Source organism: Hypanus sabinus, chromosome 8 (assembly GCF_030144855.1).
Source record: "Hypanus sabinus isolate sHypSab1 chromosome 8, sHypSab1.hap1, whole genome shotgun sequence".
In the NCBI taxonomy this organism is placed as follows: Eukaryota; Metazoa; Chordata; class Chondrichthyes; order Myliobatiformes; family Dasyatidae; genus Hypanus; species Hypanus sabinus.
This window is the reverse complement of record NC_082713.1, coordinates 82,143,763-82,164,518: the sequence shown is the minus strand read 5'-3', so window position 1 is coordinate 82,164,518 and position 20,756 is coordinate 82,143,763. Positions and strand designations below refer to the sequence as shown.

Here is a 20,756-nt window from a genome sequence, read left to right as displayed (position 1 = left end):
CCTATCACTAAATATTTAAATATCTTTGCCAGGGCCCCTGCAAATTCCGTACTTGCCTCCCACAGGGTCTGAAGGAACACCTTGCCAAGCCCTGGGGATGTACCCACCCTAATTTGCCCCAAGACAGCAAACAGCTGCTCCTCTGTAATCTGTATGGGGTCCATGTCCTTGCTGCTGCTTTGCCCCACTTCTAAAGAATCTGTGTCCATCTCCTGGGTAAATACAAATACAAAGAAAATCACTTAAGATAGCCCCCATCTCTTTTGGCTTCATTATGATCTTCCAGAGGATCAGTTTTGTCCCTTGCAGTCTTTTTCCTCTTAACATATAGCATCCGTAAAATCTCTTAGGATTCTCCTTCACTCTGTCTGCTAGATCAACACCGTGCCTTTTTTTAGCCTCCTGATTTCTTTCTTAAGTGTTCTCTTGCATTTTCTATACTCCATAAGTACCTTGTTTGTTCCTACCTGCCTAAACTTGCTATGCATCCCCCTTTTCTTAACCAGAACCTCAATATCTGTTGAAAACCAAGATTTCCTTAAACTTTTATATTTACCTTTTATTCTGACTGGCACATACAAACTTCGTGGTCTTAAATTTTCACTTTTGAAGGCCTCCCACTTCTTTGCCAGAAAACAGTCCGTCTCAATCCACACTTGACAGATCATTACTAATACCATCAAAATTGCCCTTTCTCCAATTTCAAATCTCAACCCATAGAACAGACCTATCTTTTTGCTTATTTACCTTGAAACTAATGGTACTATGATCACTGGATGCAAAGTGATAACCTACACAAACTTCCGTCACCTGCTGTCTCATTCCTAATACTAGATCAAATATCACACACTCTCGTTAGGACTTCCACATACTGATGAAAGAAACTTTTCTGAACATGTTTGGGAAACCCTATCCCATATAGACCTTTTACAGTGTGGGAGTCCCAGTCAATTAAGTGGAGAGTTAAAAATCACCTATTGTCACAACCTTATGTTTCTTAAGAGTCTATGATCTCACTACAAATTTGTTCCTCCAAATCCTGCAGACTTTTGGGTAGTCGAAAGTACAGCCCCATTGATGTGGTCATACCTTTCTTATTACTCCAATAAAGCTTTTCTAGACAAGTTCTCCAGTCTGTTCTGACTGAGCACTGCAATGACATTTTCCCTGTCTAGTAATTTTCCCTCCTCCTTTAATCACTCCCACTCTGTCACATCTAAAGCAATGGAACCCTGGAATATTAAGCAGCCTCTCCTGCATCAAACTCTCATTAATGACTATAGTATCCATAATTCCATGCCCTGAGCTCATCTGCCATTCCTACAATACTTCTTCCATTGAAATGTAAGCAGTTCAGATCATTAGTCACTCAAACTTTTGATTCCTGAGGTCATAACAAAATCCATCTTCACTATCTCTTCACTATCTGATCTGGCAATGTGGCTCCTATACCCTTGCACAGCCCTCCCCCAGCATGTAGCACTAGCAATCCTTCCCTCTAGGATACTCAGTCCCTTCTAGTTTAAGTGCGAACCATCTCTTCTGTAAAGGTCCCACCTTCCTTACAAGAGAACTCAATGATCCAAAATTCCAACACCCTCTCTCCTAGTCAAAACCTTAGCTACGTGGTAAACTGTATGATCTTCCCATTTCTGGCCTCATGAGTAGCAATTCTGAGATCACAACCCGGGAGATCCTGTCCTTTAACTTAGCACCTAATTTCCTGAACTCACTTTGTCTTTGGTACCTACTTGGACCACGACATCTGGCCTCCCACTTAAGAATGTTTTTTTTTTTTTGAAAACTTTTTTTTTGTTGCATTTTTAAGTAATTACAAAGTAAAGTATGAACAAAATGTATATAACCCTTCCCCCCTGCCCTTAACCCCTCCCCCCTAACTGCCCTATGGAAAAAAAGAGAAAGAAAGAGAAAAAAAAGAAAGAAAGAGTGCCTGTTTGTTGGAAGATCTCCACATGCTCCATGGAGTTCGTAATAACTTTAATATATATATTTATTTCTTTCCCCAAATAACCAATTGTTTCATCTTCAGAGCATCTATATATTTAGTCCTATCTTTTGTAAATAAGGGCTCCAAATTTTCAGAAATGTTTCATATTGATCTCTTGAATTATAAGTAATTTTTTCTAATGGAATACAGCCATAAATTTCTTTCTTCCAAGAGTCTATACTTAAATATGTATCCGATTTCCAAGTAACTGCAATAGCTTTTTTGGCAACTGCCAGTGCAATTTTTATGAATTCTTTCTGATATTTATTTAGTTTGAGTTTCGGTTTTATCCCTTCAATATCACCTAGTAAGAGTAATATTGGATTATGAGGAAATTGTGTTCCTGTATTTGTTCCAGTAAAAGTCTTAAATTTGTCCAAAAAGGTTGAATTTTAGAGCAAGACCATGTAGAATGTAAAAAAAAGTACCAGTTTCCTGGTTACATCGGAAACACTGATCCGATAAATTTGGATTTAATTAACTTATTGTTTTGTGGTGTAATGTATAATTGATGTAGAAAATTATACTGCACTAATCTTAACCGAACATTTATGGTATTTGTCATACATAGTCTTGACCAATTTGTTTCTTCAATTTTAATATTCAAATCACTTTCCCATTTTTGTCTTGACTTATGGACTCCTTGTTTAATTGCCTGTTTTTGAAACAAATTATACATACAAGATATAAATTTTTTAATATTTCCTTTTTGAATTAAAATGTCTATTTCATTAGATTTCAGCAATAACATTGTTTGATCTAATTTTTCTCTTAAATAAGCCCTTAATTGAAAGTAACAAAATAAAGTGTTATTTGATACTCTATATTTATTCTTTAATTGATCAAATGACATTAATATACCTCCTTCAAAACAATCTCCTATATATCTAATCCCTTTTTGAAACCAATTATATAAAAGTTGATTGTCCATTGTGAAAGGAATAAGTCTATTTTGAATTAAAGATCTCTTTGCTAATAAAGATTTTTTGTCTCATCATCAACATTTATCTTATTCCATAAGTCAATCAAATGTTTTAATATAGGAGATTCTTTCTTTTCCCGTATCCATTTAGATTCCCATTTGTATATGAAATCTTCTGGTACGTTTTCTCCTATTTTATCTAGTTCTATTCTAATCCATGCCGGTTTATCTTTCTCGAAAAAAGATGCAATAAATCTAAATTGATTTGCTTTACAATGCTTCTTAAAATTTGGAAGTTGTAATCCTCCTAGATCAAATTTCCTTGTCAATTTTTCCAATGATGTTCTTGACATCTTACCTTTCCAGAGAAATTTCCTCACATATTTGTTTAACTCTTGAAAAAACTTCTGGGGTAATTGTATTGGTAATGATTGAAATAAATATTGTAGTCTAGGGAATATATTCATTTTTATAGTATTTACTCTACCTACTGTTATTGGTAATGCCATCCATTTATCAAGATCTTCCTGAATTTTTTTCAAAAGTGTGAATAATTTAATTTGTATAAGTTTTTTATGTCATTATCAACTCTTATACCTAAATATTTTATACCATTTGCCGGCCATCTAATTTGAGTTATTAATCAACATTGATTATAATCTCCTTTAGTAAGAGGTAAAATTTCACTTTTATCCCAATTTATTTTATAACCCGATATTTTCCCATAATCTTCTAATCTATAAGATAATTTGCATAGTGAATGTAATGGATCTGTTAAATAAAGTAGAACATCATCAGCAAATAAGTTAATCTTGTATTCTTCCTGATTAACTCTGAAACCCTTAATATCTGGGTCCATTCTAATTAATTCAGCTAGTGGCTCTATTGCCAACACAAACAAAGCAGGTGATAATGGGCAACCTTGCCTAGTTGATCTTGTTAACTGAAATGATGTTGAAATTTGACCATTTGTCACTACTTTAGCTTTGGGATTAGTAGTTAAGGTTTTAATCCATTTTATAAATGATGTTCCTAATCCATATTTTTCCAATACCTTAAATAAAAAATCCCATTCCAATCTATCAAATGCTTTTTCTGCATCTAAAGCAACTGCCACACTCGTTTCCTCCCTCTTTTGCGCTAAATGGATTATACTAAATAACCGGGTTACATTATCTGCCGATTGTCTATTTTTGATAAATCCTGTTTGATCCATACGCACTAATTTTGGTAAGCATTTAGATAATCTATTAGATAAGATTTTTGCTATTATTTTATAATCGGCGTTTAATAAAGAAATATGTCTATATCATGCTGGTTTTAAAAGATCTCTATCTTTTTTTGGCAATACTATTAAAATAGCTGTTGTAAAAGATTCTGGAAGTTTATGCTTTCTTTCCGCTTGATGTATTAACTCCATAAAAGGAGGAATTAATAAATCTTTAAACTTTTTATAAAATTCAGGCGGAAAACCATCTTCTCCTGGAGATTTATTACTTTGAAGTGATCCCAGAGCTTCTTCAACTTCCTTCAAAGTAAAAGGCATACCTAATCCCTTCTGTTCTTCTGTATTTAATTTTGGAAGAGTTATTTGTGATAAAAATTCTTCTATCTTAACGTCATCATTCTTTGATTCTGATCTATACAACTCAGAATAAAAATTCTTAAAAGCATTAATTTCTAGAGGCTTATAAGTAATTTCATTCACTTTTGTTTGAATTGCATTTATTGTTTTAGAAGTCTGATCTGTGTTTAACTGCCATGCAAGAACTTTATGTGATCTTTCACCTAGTTCATAATATCTCTGTTTAGTTCTCATAATTGCTTTTTCTGTTCAATATGTCTGGAGTGTATTATATTTTAACTTCTTATTAATAAGTTGTCTTCGTTTTTCTTCTGTCATATTTCTTTGAGATTATTTTTCTAATTTTATAATCTCTTTTTCCAATTGATCTATTTCTATCATATATTCCTTCTTCATTTTAGAAGTATAACTTATTATCTGGCCCCTCAAATATGCTTTCATTGCTTCCCACAATATAAATTTATCATCAACTGAATGTAAATTTGTATCTAAAAAGAACTGAATCTGCTTTTTCATAAAATCACAAAAATCTTGACGTTTTAGTAGAATTGAATTAAATCTCCATCTATAAATTGATTCCTCTTTATCTATCATTATCATTGTCATTATTAAAGGAGAGTGATCAGACAATATTCTTGCTTTCTATTCCACATTTTTCACTCTATCTTGAGTATTTGTTGATAATAGGAAAAAATCTATCCTTGAGTATTATGTCTATTTGAATAAAATGAATAATCCCTTTCTTTTGGATTGATTCTTCTCCATATATCAATCAAATTTAAGTCTTTCATCAATGATTTTACTACTTTTGATTTTGTGACAACCTTTGTTGATCTATCTAAAACTGGGTCTAGGCAAAAGTTAAAATCTCCACCTATTAATATTTTGTCATGTGCGATAGCCAAATTCAAAAAGACCTCTTGTATAAATTTTACATCATTTTCATTTGGTGCATAAATATTCATAAGAGTCCATAGTTCTGAAAAAAATTTGACAATGTATAATTAAATATCTTCCTGCCGAATCAATTAATACATTTTGTATTTTAATTGGTAAATTTTTATTAACCAAAATTGCAACTCCTCTCGCCTTTGAGTTAAATGAAGCTGCAATAACATTTCCAACCCAGTCTCTTTTTAATTTATGATGTTCTATATCCGTTAAATTAGTTTCTTGTAAGAAAGCTGTATCTATTTTCATTTTTTTAATATATGTTAAAATTCTTTTTCTTTTTATTGGTCCATTAAGCCCATTAACATTAAAACTTAAAAAATTCAATAAATTAGTCATTATTTTTAATTATGTTACTCCAATCTATAATAATACCTAATCTTTCAACTTTCATGGTATCCTGGGACATCTTTTTAGAAGTCTCCATGTTGCTATGTGTGTCCCCACCAATCATCCAGGCAAAAGAACAGAAGAAAAATAGAAAATAAAGAAAAAAACAAAATACCCCCCTACTAATGTTGTGAAAGAAAAAAAACACAACATTACCCCCCTCTATTGTACGGGTCATGGCAATCGCCATGATTACACATGTGAATCCCATGGTAACCGATCCAAAGCTCCCCAGCCCCCCCGCAACATAAAAAGTATATATATAAAAAAATAAAAAAACATACTATTCTCAATTAATATTTCTAAAATTTTACTTTTCTCCCTTATATCATCTTTAAATGTCCATCAGTTCCATTCACTATCTCTGTCTTCGTCTTTAACCATTACATTTAGAAGTCTCTACATTTAATTAGCGAAGAGATGGAAGTTTTTATGCGAACACCTCCGCATCTCGATAATCGGGAAAAAATCTTTTTCCCTCCGCCAAAAAAATTATCAGTGTTGCTGGGTGACGCATTAAAAACTTATAACCTTTTTCCCATAAGACTTTTTTAGCTGGATTAAATTCTTTCTTTCTCTTCAAAAGGTTATAACTTATATCAGGATAAAAAAGAACTGGTTTCTCTGCTATCATCAATGGACCCTTTCTTCTTTTGGCACCTTGGGCAGCCGCCCTCAAAATCTTATCCTGGTATCTTAAACATCTTATCAAAATTGATCGCGGATTTTGATCATCTTGAGATCTTGGTCTTAAGGCTCTGTGCAACCTTTCAATCTCAATTGAAGTTTCTTCTCCCACTTCCAATTTTTCAGGAATCCATTTTTGAAAAAAAATTTATTGGGTCTTCTCCTTTGGTATCTTCTTTAAGTCCAACAATTTTAATATTGTTGTGTCTACTAAATTTTTCAAGCTTATCAATTTTTCCCACGAGTTGTTTTCTTTCTGATGTCCAGGCATTATTATCATCTTCCATATTCTTCATTCTTCCATCCATTTCTTCCATTTTGACTTCCAAATCTGTAATTTTCTTTTCCATTTTTTCCTGTTTCTTTGTCATTTTATCAAACATAGCCTCCATATTTATTATTTTTTCTTTAATTACTTTTAATGCATTTAATTTATGCATTATTTGCCTCAATGTCTTTTTTGTATTTTCAGAGGCACTTTCATCTCCATCTTCGTCTGATTTTTCCAGAGAGTCCGACTCTCTCTCAGATTCACTTTCACTGTCGGTTTCAGTCGCTGCTGGGTTTTGTAGTTCTGGTTGCTCTCGTTTGCGCATGTTCGTTCCTTCACGTTTGCGCAGTTCTCGTTGATCTTTTCCTTTAGAAATGGCCGATGCTGCCGCAGTTTCCTGTTCTGTTTCACCGGTGGTGTGTTGTACCTGAGTCCGCGGTTCTTCGGTAGAAGTAGAACTTGATTCTGTTCCAACTTGAGCGGTCTTCGTGGTGGTAGTTTTCTTCATCCTCTGTTTATGAGGCATAGCTTAAAACAATCCGGAGTAGTTTATAAGTAACCTTAAAAAAGTATTGATTAACTTTTCTTCACTTAAACATTAATTTATTAACTTTTTTACGGGAGGGCTGGGTTCCAGCGTCTCGATCCTACGTCATCACGTGACGTTCCCCCCCCCCCCCCCCACTTAAGAATGTTAAGGACTCAATCCGAGATGTCCTGGATCCTGGCACCAAGGCAACTTACCATCCTGGACTCTTGTTTTTGTTTATAGAACCTCCTTTCAGTTGATCCTTTCTGTTCCCCTAACTAACAAATCCACTAACATCACAGCCCTCCTCTTCTCCCTTCTTCCCCTTTGAGTCACAAAGCCAGAGACGTGACTGTTGTGGCTTCCCTCTGCCTGGTCATCCCCCCAGCAGAATCCAATGTGGTGTACGTTTTGTTGAGGGGAATGGTCACAGTGGTACTCTGCACTATCTGTTCAACCCTTTTCCCCTTCCTGGCGTTCACCCAGTTTCCTGAGTCCTGCACATTGGCTGTAACTGCCTCTCTATATATCTAATCTGTCACCCCTCAGTGTCCCGAATGATCCGCAGCACATCCAGTTCCAGCTCTAACCCCTTAACACTAGAAGCTACAACTGGATGCACTTTTCATTGGTGTAGTCGTCAGGGACACTGGAGAGCTCCCTGTCTTCCCACTTCCTGCAAGAGGAGCATGCAGCTCTCCCGACTGGCATCTCTGGGAACAAATGTTAAATTTCCATTGACATAGTCAGGATTACTGTTGTCAGATTCTTTTTTTTCTCCCCAGGTGACTGAAAGTTCAGAAATGTCAGACAGAGAGGGACCGACTGCATACAGCACTCATAAAACAGTCAGCACCTGTGATGGTTGGCTTTCACTGAGTGCTTCTACAATGCTAGTATTCTGAATGTCATATCAAGGAATTAAAGGATAAATAGTTCCTTCAGTGAGTTATGATTGTCACAGAAAGAATTGGAATAAGCAGAATCAGAATCAGGTTTAATATCACCAGCGTATGTTGTGAAACTTGCCGTCTTTGTGGCAGCAGTATGATACATAACAACAGAAAAAGCTGGTCATCTGGTTAGAAAGTTGAGGATTCAGTTGCAGAGGGAGGTACAGAGACCCCGGTTCTGGAGCTTTTCAATCAGAACTGCAGGAATGATTGTGTTAAACACAGAGCTGTAGTCAATAAACAGCATTGTGACATAGGTATTTCTATTATCCAGGTGATCAAAGGCCATATGAAGAGCCAGTGAGACTGCATCCATTGTAAACCTATTGCAGCAATGACAAAATTGCAGTGGGTGCAGATCCTTGCTGAGACAGGAGTTAATTCTAGCTATAATCAACCTATAATCGGGAACTAGGCAGAAGGCTGAAGAACAGGACCTCAAGGATTGCTGCCAGTGCTACGTGATAGTGATGGTAAGAATTGGAGGAGATGGCAGTTGAATGTGTGGATGAGGAGTTGATGCAGGGGGCAGGGTTTTAGATTTTTGGACCATTGGGGTCTCTTCTGGGGAAGGTGGGACCTGTACAGATTGGATGGGTTGCACCTGAACTCGAGAGGGAGCAATATTCTTGCAGGTAGGTTTGCTAGCATGGTTTGGGAGGGTTTAAACTAATTTGCAAGGGGGATGGGACCCAGAGTGAGAGAGCAGTGAAAGAAGTGCATGGAGTAAAGCCAGATCTAACATATAGAGAGGCTTTGAGGAAAGAGAAGCAGAATAAAGGGTATAAAGGTAGTAAGGTAGAAGGGCTAAAGTGTGTGTACTTCAATGCAAGAAGCATCAGGAACAAAGGTGATAAACTGAGAGCTTGGATACACACATGGAATTATGATGTAGTGGCCATTACAGAGACTTGGCTGGCAGCAGGGCAGGAATGGATTTTCAATATTCCTGGATCTCAGTGCTTTAAAAAGGATAGAGAGGGGGGAAAGGGGAGGAGGGGTGGCATTACTGGTCAGGGATACTATCACGGCTACAGAAAGGGTGGGTAATGTAGCAGGATCGTCTTTTGAGTCAGTATGGGTGGAAGTCAGGAACAGAAAGGGAGCAGTTACTCTATTGGGGGTATTCTACAGGCCCCCTGGTAGCAGCAGAGATACCGAGGAGCAGATTGGGAGGCAGATTTTGGAAAGGTGCAAAAATAACAGGGTTGTTATAACGGGTGACTTTAACTTCCCTAATATTGATTGGCACTTGATTAGTTCCAAGGGTTTAGATGGGGCATAATTTGTTAAGTGTGTCCAGAATGGATTCTCATCACAGTATGTTGACAGGCCGACTAGGGGGAATGCCATACTAGATCTAGTATTAGGTAATGAACCAGGTCAGGTCACAGATCTGTCTGTGGGTGAGCATATGGGGGACAGAGATCACTGCTCCCTGGCCTTTAGCATTATCATGGAAAAGGATAGAATCAGATAGGACAGGAAAATTTTTAATTGGGGAAGGGCAAATTATGAGGCTATAAGGCTAGAACTTGCGGGTGTGAATTGGGATGATGTTTTTCCAGGGAAATGTACTATGGACACGTGGTCGATGTTTAGGGATCTCTTGCAGGATGTTAGGGATAAATTTGTTCCGGTGAGGAAGATAAAGAATGGTAGGGTGAAGGAACTATGGGTGACAAGTGAAGTGGAAAATCTAGTCAGGTGGAAGAAGGCAGCATACATGAGGTTTAGGAAGCAAGGATCAGATGGGTCTATTGAGGAATTATAGGGTAGCAAAACAGGAGCTTAAGAAGGGGCTGAGAAGAGCAAGAAGGGGGCATAAGAAGGCCTTGGCAAGAAGGGTAAAGGAAAACCCCAAGGCATTCTTCAATTATGTGAAGAACAAAAGGATGACAGGAATAAAAGTAGGACTGATTAGAGATGTAAGTGGGAAGATGTGCCTGGAGGCTGTGGAAGTGAGCAAGGTCCTCAATGAATGCTTCTCTTCGGTATTCACCACTAAGAGGGAACTTGATTATGGTGAGGACAATATGAGTGAGGTTGATGTTCTGGAGCATGTTGATATTAAGGGAGAGGAGGTGTTGGAGTTGTTAAAATACATTAGGATGGATAAGTCCCCGGGCCCTGATGGAATATTCCCCAGGCTGCTCCACGAGGCAAGGGAAGAGATTGCTGAACCTCTGGCTAGGATTTTTATGTTGTCCACGGGAATGGTACTGGAGGATTGGAAGGAGGCAAATGTTGTCCCCTTGCTCAAAATAGGTAGTAGGGATAGTCCAGGTAATTATAGACCATTGAGCTTTACGTCTGTGGTGAGAAAGCTTTTGGAAAAGATTCTTAGAAATAGGATCTATGGGCATTTAGAGAATCATGATCTGATCAGGGACAGTCAGCATGGCTTTGTGAAGGGCAGATCGTGTCTAACAAGCCTAATAGAGTTCTTTGAGGAGGTGACCAGACATATAGATGAGGGTAGTGCAGTGGATGTGATCTACATGGATTTTAGTAAGGCATTTGACAAGGTTCCACATGGTAGGCTTATTCAGAAAGTCAGAAGGCATGGGATCCAGGGAAGTTTGGCCAGGTGGATTCAGAATTGGCTTGCCTGCAGAAGGCAGAGGGTCGTGGTGCAGGGAGTACCGTCAGATTGGAGGGTTGTGACTAGAGGTGTACCACAAGGATCTGTTCTGGGACCTCTACTTTTTGTGATTTTTATTAACGACCTGGATGTTGAGGTAGAAGGGTGGGTTGGCAAGTTTGCAGATGACACAAAGGTTGGTGGTTTTGTAGATAGTGTAGAGGATTGTCGAAGATTACAGAGAGAAATTGATAGGATGCAGAAGTGGGCTGAGCAGTGGCAGATGGAGTTCAACCCGGAGAAGTGTGAGGTGGTACAGTTTGGAAGGACAAACTCCAAGGCAGAGTACAAAGTAAATGGCAGGATACTTGGTAGTGTGGAGGAGCAGAGGGATCTGGGGGTACAAGTCCACAGATCCCTGAAAGTTGCCTCACAGGTAGATAGGGTAGTTAAGAAAGCTTATGGGGTGTTAGCTTTCATAAGTCAAGGGATAGAGTTTAAGAGACGCGATGCAATGATGCAGCTCTATAAAACTCTAGTTAGGCCACACTTGGAGTACTGTGTCCAGTTCTGGTCACCTCACTATAGGAAGGATGTGGAACCATTGTAAAGTGTACAGAGGAGATTTACAAGGATGCTGCCTGGTTTAGAGAGTATGGATTATGATCAGAGATTAAGGGAGCTAGGGCTTTACTCTTTGGAGAGAAGGAGGATGAGAGGAGACATGATAGAGGTGTAAAAGATATTAAGAGGAATAGACAGAGCGGACAGCCAGCCCCTGTTCCCCAGGGCACCACTGCTCCGTATAAGAGGACATGGCTTTAAGGTAAGGGGAGGGAAGTTCAAGGGGGATATTAGAGGAAGGTTTTTCACTCAGAGAGTGGTTGGTGCATGGAATGCACTGCCTGAGTCAGTGGTGGAGGCAGATACACTGGTGAAGTTTAAGAGACTACTAGACAGGTATATGGAGGAATTTAAGGTGGGGGATTATATGTGAGGCAGGGTTTGAGGGTCGGCACAACATTGTGGGCCGAAGGGCCTGTAATGTACTGTACTATTCTATGTTCTATGTTCTACCCTCTCAAAGCACTTCATCACTATAGATCTGAGTGCTACTGGATAATTGTCATAAAGGCAGCTCGCATTTGAAATGTTTTGGTCTTCGTTGACAGGCCCTGCTTCTGACTCACCCTGAATGGCCACCCATAATGCTCAGGTGGATAAACACTGAGCAATGAAATGCAGCAAAATATAAGCACACTTGTTGGGCTTCGGAAGATTTATCAGCAACCTGTTGTTGGTTCTGAAATTGCCCAGGCATGTCTCCCAATGTAAGCAGATTTTCTACTGAAACACTAAATCCCAGACCTGTAAGATGTACCTCTAGTTGTAGAGTCTGTTGTATGAGATTTGAGGTTGCACTGAGCTGCAATTAATGCTTGAAGTCAGAAAATGAGCCCCATATCAATGGTAATGCCATTAGGTGTCCCTTTATTCCAGTGTGAAGGTGAGATGTGGTTGCCTTGATCATGTTTTTTTAAGAACATGATTGAATGGGTGGTTCCTCCTGAGGGGTGCCATATTATCCAACTGTAGCGATGTGCTACACACAGCGCTGAAATAATGACACAAAGTCAGTAAGTCGTTTGGAGACTAGCTTATTCAAACTTCACAGTGCTGGCATTTAATCCCCAGCACCCGCCCTCTCCAGGCAGAAATGACATCAGAGGTGCATTACCAAAGTCTCCCCCCACTGGCTATTTGTGAGCCGGTTCGCCTGTGCAGAAAGTGGGTCCCCATATAACCTCCCCCCCCCCGAACCGGTGATACACCCCCCAATGTCCACAGTCTGGATCAGCCTCTGTTTGGGAGGTCTGCCTCTGCGCCGCGGTGCCTGAACCTTGATTGGCTGTGCCAAGTCCACATGAGCTGGTTTGAGCCGGTCCACCGTGAAAACCTCCTCTTTCCCCCCAATGTCCAGAACGTACGTGGACCTGTTGTTGTTGATCACCTGGAATGGCCCCTCATACGGCCGCTGTAGCGGTGCCCGGTGTCCGCCCCTTCGTACAAACACAAACTTACAGTTCTGCAGGTCTTTGGGTACATGGGTCAGGTTCCGTCCGTGCTGTGAAGTCGGTACGAGGGCCAGGTTGCCGAGCTTTTCACATCGTCTGTCCAGGACTGCTGCGGGTTCTTCCTCTTGCCCCCTTGGGGCTAGTATGAACTCTCCCGGGATGGCCAGGGGCACGCCGTACACCAACTCAGCCGACGAGGCGTGCAGATCCTCTTTGGGCGCTGTACAAATTCCAAGCAGGACCGAGGGAAGCTCGCCCACCCAGTTAGGTCCTCTCAGGCGGGCCATGAGAGCCGACTTCAAGTGACGGTGGAAGCGTTCCACTAGTCCGTTCGACTGTGGGTGGTAGGCAGTTGTGTGGTGTAGCTGCGTTCCCAACAGGCTGGCCACAGCCGACCACAGGCTGGAGGTGAACTGGGCACCTCTGTCGGAGGTAATGTGGGCCGGTACCCCGAAGCGGGATATCCAGGTTGCGATCAGTGCTCGGGCGCAGGAATCGGCAGATGTGTCAGTGAGAGGGACAACCTCTGGCCACCTTGTGAACCAGTCTACCATAGTTAGGAGGTACCACGCTCCTCGGGACACTGGTAGGGGGCCCACGATATCCACATGAATGTGGTCGAACCTCCGGTGGGTGGGTTTGAACTGCTGCGGCGGGGCTTTAGTGTGCCGCTGCACCTTGGCTGTTTGGGACTGCGCACACGTTCTGGCCCATTCATTGACCTGCTTGCGAAGTCCATGCCACGCGAACTTGCTGGAGACCAGCTGGATGGTTGCCCTGATAGATGGGTGCGCCAAACCGTGTACGGAGTCAAAAACACACCGCCTCCAGGCTGTCGGGACGATGGGGCGAGGTTGGCCGGTAGCCACGTCGCACAGGAGGGTCCTCTCACCTGGGCCTACGAGAAAGTCCTGCAGCTGCAAACCTGAGACTGCGGTCCTGCAGCTGGGCATCTTGTCGTCTGCCTGCTGCGCCTCTGCCAGTGCTGCATAGTCCACCCCCAGGGACAGGTCTGGGTCTGGAGAGTGCGTCCGCCACGACGTTATCCTTCCCCGAGACATGCTGGATGTCCATCGTGTACTCGGAGATGTAGGACAGATGTCGCTGCTGGCGAGCCGACCAGGGATCGGAAACCTTTGTGAATGCAAAGGTCAACGGTTTGTGGTCCGTGAACGTGATGAATGACCTGCCTTCCAAGAAGTACCTGAAATGCCGCATTGCCAGATACAGTGCCAACAGCTCCCGGTCGAAAGCACTGTATTTGAGTTCGGGTGGTCGTAGGTGTTTGCTGAAGAATGCCAGGGGTTGCCAGCGCCCCTCAATGAGCTGCTCCAGCACCCCACCAACTGCTGTGTCGGATGCGTCCACTGTGAGGGCGGTCGGAATGTCCGTTCTGGGGTGAACCAGCATCGCGGCATCTGCCAAGGCTTCCTTGGCTTTAACGAAAGTGGCCCTGACCTCCTCGTCCCGAGTAATGTCCTTCCCTTTACCCGACATCAGGGTGTACAAAGGGCGCATGATATGGGCTGCTGAGGGGAGGAAACGGTGGTAGAAGTTCACCATACCAACGAACTCCTGTAGGCCTTTGACCGTGTTGGGCCGGGTAAAGTGGTGGATCACATCTACCTTGGCGGGCAGAGGTGTTGCCCCATCTTTGGTAATCCTGTGGCCCAGGGAGTCGATGGTATCGAGACCGAACTGGCATTTGGCCGGGTTGATTGTGAGGCCGAAATCAGGAGTAGAGCTGGCAGAGGTGGGACAGATGCTCCTGATGACAACTGCTGGCTATCAGGATGTCGTACAAATAGATGAACGCAAAGTCCAGATTGTGTCCCACCGCATCCATTAGCTGCTGGAACGTCTGTGCGGCATTCTTCAGGCCGAACGGCATTCGGAGGAACTCGAACAGGCCGAACGGGGTGATGAGTGCTGTTTTGGGGATGTCTTCAGGATGCACTGGGATTTGATGGTATCTCCGGATGAGGTCTACTTTGGAAAAGATTCCTGCCCCATGCAGGTTTGCTGCAAAGTCCTGTATGTGTGGCACGGGGTAGCAGTCTGGAGTTGTAGTCTCGTTCAGTCTGCGGTAGTCACCGCATGGTCTCCAACCCTCGGCTGCTTTGGGCACCATGTGCAGAGGGGAGGTCCATGGGCTGTCGGACCTCCATACGATCCCCAATTCCTCCATCCTCTTGAACAACTCCTTTGCCAGGCAGAGTTTTTCCGGGGGGGAGCCTTCGTGCGCGGGCGTGGAGGAGTGGTCCCTGGGTCAGAATGTGGTGCTGTACCCCATGTCTGGGCATGGCTGCCGTGAACTGCGGTGCCAGAATCGATGGAAAGTCTGCCAGGATTCTGGTGAATTCATTGTCTGACAGTGTGATGGAGTCCAGGTGTGGGGCCGGCAACTTGGCTTCACCCAGGGAGAACATCTGGAAAGTCTCGGCATGTACCAGTCTTTCCCTTGCAAGTCGACCAGCAGGCTGTGAGCTCACAAGAAGTTCGTCCCCAGGAGTGGTTGGGCCATGGCAGCCAGTGTGAAGTCCCACGTGAACCGGCTGGCGCCGAACTGCAGCTGCACTGTAGGTGCACTGCACTGCGGCTGTAGGTCCGTATCGTGCTGCCGTTTGCGGCCCTCAGGGTGGGTCCTGGCTTCCTGTTGTGGGTATCGTACCCAGTTGGGGGTAAGACACTGATCTCTGCTCCGGCGTTGACCAAGAAGCGGCGTCCCGACTGTTTGTCCCAGACGTACAAGAGACTGTCCTGATGGCCTGCTGCCATAGTCATTAGCGGCAGCTGGCCTGGCCCTGGCCCTTGCAGGGTGGGCGACAACGGCGGGCTTTTGTGCCCCACTGCTGGTGGTAGAAACACCACTGTTCACTGGCCTCCTCACTCCTGCCTCTGTGTTGTGTGCGCCCTCCTGTTGAGCCTGGTCTGGTCTGCTGTTGGGCACGTGGCCTGGTAATCTGACGGACGGATGCCACGCTCTTCCTCTGGGCTTTCCACAGCACGTCTGTCCGGGCCGCCACCTTCTGTGGGTCGCTGAAATCTGCATCGGCCAGCAGCAGATGTATGTCCTCGGGCAGTCGCTCTAGGAACGCTTGCTCGAACATGAGGCAGGGCTTGTGTCCATCAGCCAGGGCCAGCATCTCCTTCAACAGTGCTGAGAGCAGCCTGTCTCCCAAACCATCCAGGTGAAGCAGGCGGGCACCCCGCTCACGCCGTGAGAGGCCAAAGGTCCCAATGAGCAGCGCTTTGAATGCTTCATATTCGCCTTCTTCCGGGGGCGACTGTATGAAATCCGCAACCTGGGCGGCCGTCTCCTGGTCAAGGGTGCTCACCATGTGGTAGTAACGCGTGGAATCAGAGGATATCTGCCGAATCTGGAACTGGGCTTCTGCTTGGCTAAACCACACGTGTGGTCGCAGCGTCCAGAAAGTCGGCAGTTTTAGCGAAACTGTGTGAACAGATGAAGAGTCGGTCATCTTTGGTCCAAATCCCGTTCGGACCGTCGGGGTCACCAACGTATCGATGTGCTATACACAGCGCTGAAATAACGACACGCAGTTGGTAAGTTGTTTCGAGACTAGTTTATTCAAGCTTCGTGGTGCTGGCATTTAAGTCCCTAGCGCCCGCCCTCTCCTGGCGGAAATGACATCAGAGGTGCATTACCAAAGTCTCTCCCCATGCGCTGGCTATTTGTGAGCCGGTTCGCCTGCTCAGAAAGTGGGTCGCCACACAACTATTATTTCAAGGGTAATACTTCCAGGTAAAGTTGGTGTTTCATTACACCTTAAAAATATCACTAATTGACCAACTTCTATCCTTGTGAATGAAACAAGATGCAAGGGAAGGGCAAGACCAAACTGGCAGAGAAAGTCAGAAAGGGTGGGACTGGAATGGAATTCACTATAATTGACCAAACTTCTCAGTCAAAATGCCCAGTAAGAACATAATGCTACGCATCAATATCCACAGCGCTAGTCTGTCTAATGAAGTCCTGCATCAACCACAGTTCTAATCAGTGTAAGGTCAGTCTAATTTCCTTCATAGTTCAGACAGATTGAAAGATTAATATTTGCTTTAAACCATTACACAGTGGATGTTAACACAGTACCTCTGGGTGTCCTGCTGCAGGTTTCATCTGCTCCCCACCAGCTGAAGCAGTCTGCCCACGGCAGAGGGGATTGGAAGGAGACAAACAGGTAATATAGGCTGTAGGCAATGATGCAGTTGTAGGTAAGGTTGCAAAATGAAACCACAATCATCATGGTGATCCCCACACCTTTGAACAGAACAGGGAACAAGACATTAGATAAGAAATGAATTGAAATACAACACCACCTCAGTATATAAACACTACAGGTTATATAGCTTCCACTGTTCAGTGGCTTTTCATGTCCTATGTATGTATAGATTAGTTTGACCAATCACACAGAACCTTTTACAGGGTGTTAAAGTTGTCCTCAGAAACCTTCAGTATGGTTTCGTTGCATCTGAATCCAGCTGATTAGACAGGAGGTTTTTGTTACTAAATCAGATAATCTGATTTTCTGAGAGAAAATGAACTCTCTGTGACTGTAGTATTTTATTCTTTTACCTTTGTACGATCTCAATGCACTGTTGTCAAGAAATTACCTCTAGGGAAGGCATGCAAAACAAGCTTTTTCACTTGTATCTTGGTACACATGACAATAATAAACAAACCTTCCCATTAAATTTATCGACCTACATGTGGGGAAAAGCCAGCAGGTTAGGCTGCATCTCTGTTCCCTGAAGGGTCGGGACCAGTTCATCATGGTACCTGTATTGAGTGTCCAGGCCAAATGGACGATTTCTCATATACTACCTCACGACTCCTAGGCAACTGAAGACAAATTGTTGCCATAGCAGTTCCAGTGAGCCTCTGCTTTAACAGATCCCACCGATGTGAGAATCTCTGCGTTAATAGATCCCACCAATGTGACAGACACTTACTAAGGGCTTACAGAGCAGTTCACCAGCAGCCCTTGGGCTTCAGTTTTACTTCTTGGAGACTTGCACCCCATTTGTGTAGGTTTTGATTTAATGGATCCCTAGGACAGACTTGGACTGAAAAGCAAGGGAGACATAGAACACTGCAGATGCAGGAATTTGGAGATGTAGGATAGGTTTAAACCAATGTAATGAAAGTGGAAACTGGCCAAACCAGAATGTAAAAGAAATCTGCAATAAAGGGTAAAAAAGAAGCTGAAATAAATGCAAAGAATTTGTAATTTGCAAAGAAATGCAAAGGCTTGATTTAATAAATCAAATGCAAGGCTGGTGAAAGTAGGGTCATTGGTCCACTACTCCAAACTTTACTACTTATTGATGATTTACAATGCTTAAAATAACTTTGTTACAATTACTACTGGCAGCCAGTAAGAAAGCGACTACCAGGAAATGGCTAAGCACAGAGTCTCCTACAGTCCTGGAATGGATAGAAATAGTTCAAGAAATTTATGTTTTGAAACAATTGACTGTCTCTCTGAGACATGCCACTAAAAAGTTTGAAAGATACTGGGAAAATTGGACATTTTATTTGAGCTTGAAATTATTACTTCTTCACTGTACCTTTACTTGGTTTGAAGAACTTTGTTTTATTTCTCTTATGAGAGAACCTGCAGAATGGTCTTTAAAGTCATGGATCTTAAGGTCCCCTGGGACTTTGAAGGACAATTATGGACATTAGTGATTGGTTAACCTTGATACAGCAATGGAACCCATTTTGCTATTCATTTTTTCTATTATAAGATATGGATTTTACTTCACCTATGATGACCTTGTCTGTCTGTTTGCTTTTATTCTGTTTGTTCTGTTATTGGCAAAACATTAAAATAAAGTTTTAAAAAAACTTTAAAATTTTAACAAAAGTTTGTATTTTTTGAAACCTTTATAGCTTTCAATAGTTGTAGCATGATGGTGGGGATAGGGTGAGGGGAAACAGATCCTGACTGCAGGCTGCTGCCATGGGATATCTGAACTTTTCCAGAGCTAGTTGACAGACCCAGTGGAAGCAACTGCTCTCCGTCACCTCGGGAAATGTTTTGTATAGCTGTTAAACACATTGAGTGTGTAGACAAATTAAACACAGTTCCATGCCATTTGTAAATTAACACAATGGGTGCAACGTCTGTGCCCATGAAGGAGTGACTGCTGACCATGGAGTACTTTGCTATGTGGATATGCTCTCACAATAATTAATCATTTTCAAAAGGCAAAAAATACATTAAAAAGATGAAGGATGAAGTTCATAAAAATTGTAAACTATTTCTTTGAAGATCTAACTTTTCAAAGGTTTTAACCATGCTTTGGCCTTGTGACTGAACAGGTAGTAATCATTAAATGAGAGAGGCATAAAGGAGAGTAAAACCATTTTCTTCCTAAGGCTGTGAGAACACTGTTCTGTTTTCCCAGGACTGACTGCTCCTTCGAGTTACATCTGCTCTTTAGTCTTTAGATTAAGCAGCACACTAACACCCACACAGTTTGTCCACTGAATTAGGCTCCTTTCCACTTCAGGAATTCACCACATAATTGAGAGACACTGAACTCCATCTTCCAATGTATTTTTACAGACACTATTTATACAAATTTTTCAATCTCTCTGACTATCTATCAGCAGCCCAATTACAACATTTAATTAAAGCAAATGAAATTGCCAGGACACTTGTTTATTGTTCATGTCTCTCCAGCCACCTGAACACATAATGCAGGTTGAGCGAGGGCTGCTCTGTGATGAGATGTGCTTTGGATGCATTCAGAACACAAAATTCATAATAAATTGAAAGTTATTTACCTCCTAGCAATCTTGTCTACTGAATATCCAACTTAGAAAAGTACAAAACTCACTTTGAATTACTGAGTGCCCTTCCATTTGCTGTAAGTACCCTATTCCTATCTGACTTTCCAAAATGCGTCAGGTTGCATGTGTCAGGCTTAACTTTCACCTGCCAATGTTTCACCATTCTATTCATCTGATCAATATGATGTTCATACTAATATTTGTCAAGTTAGCTTTGATACTGAAAATGTCAAAACAACCTTGTAGCATTGGCACAGCTTTCCACACAGCGATACAACCACAGCTAGCAAACTGTCCAAAGGCTGATTCCAAGAAAAACACCGGCATTCCAGCAAATGCCAGCATGAGTGTGTAGGGAATGAGAAAAGCACCTGCAAGACACAAAGAGGAATTTTAATGGAGAGTAAAAGCATTCAGTGTGACAAAAAGAAGAAACAAGCTGAACCCTCCTATTCACATTCACTGGTTGGATACCACCTCTGTCCAGTTGCTGATCTGACTGTATTACTTTACTTGGCTAACCTCTAATATCTGTCTTGAGAGAATGATTTCTCTATCAATCATTCATTTGCATGTTTGTCTATCATCTACTATCGATTTATCATTACATTTTTCTCTCTCTTCAGCTCTGCTTTTAATCTATGCCAAAAGAGAATATATATATATACATTTATATTTAGAAAAACAGCACCAAATAGGCCCTTCTGGCCCAACGAACTGCACCACCTAGAAACCCAGCTACTTAACCATAGCCAAATCACAGGACAGTATACAATGATCAAATAACCTACTAACTGGTATGCCTTTGAACTGCAGAAACTGAAACACCTGAGGAAAATCCATGCACTTAAAGGGAATCCATTAACATCAATAACAGATGGCATCATAATTGAACTTTGAACTCTGACGTCCTGAGCATCAGACTAACTACTCTGTTACCGCGGCATCCTCATTTCATTCTCAGACCCAATAACTCTG

The 20,756-nt window shown here is 42.1% G+C and overlaps 1 protein-coding gene across 9 annotated transcripts in view; it reads right to left on the bottom strand.

Moving 5' to 3' along the window:
* LOC132398269 (sodium- and chloride-dependent neutral and basic amino acid transporter B(0+)-like) overlaps positions 1 to 20,756 on the bottom strand; it is a 169,419-nt gene that overhangs the window by 143,759 nt on the left and 4,904 nt on the right. For 8 of the 9 annotated variants that reach the window (XM_059977435.1, XM_059977433.1, XM_059977430.1 and 5 more), the window contains exons 3-4: positions 20,018 to 20,149; positions 17,070 to 17,237 (exon numbers count right to left, since the gene is read on the bottom strand). In XM_059977435.1, coding sequence (XP_059833418.1) covers positions 17,070 to 17,237; positions 20,018 to 20,149 — 300 coding nt within the window. The remainder of the gene's footprint in view (positions 1 to 17,069; positions 17,238 to 20,017; positions 20,150 to 20,756) is intronic. The other variant, XM_059977434.1, reaches the window with a different exon arrangement.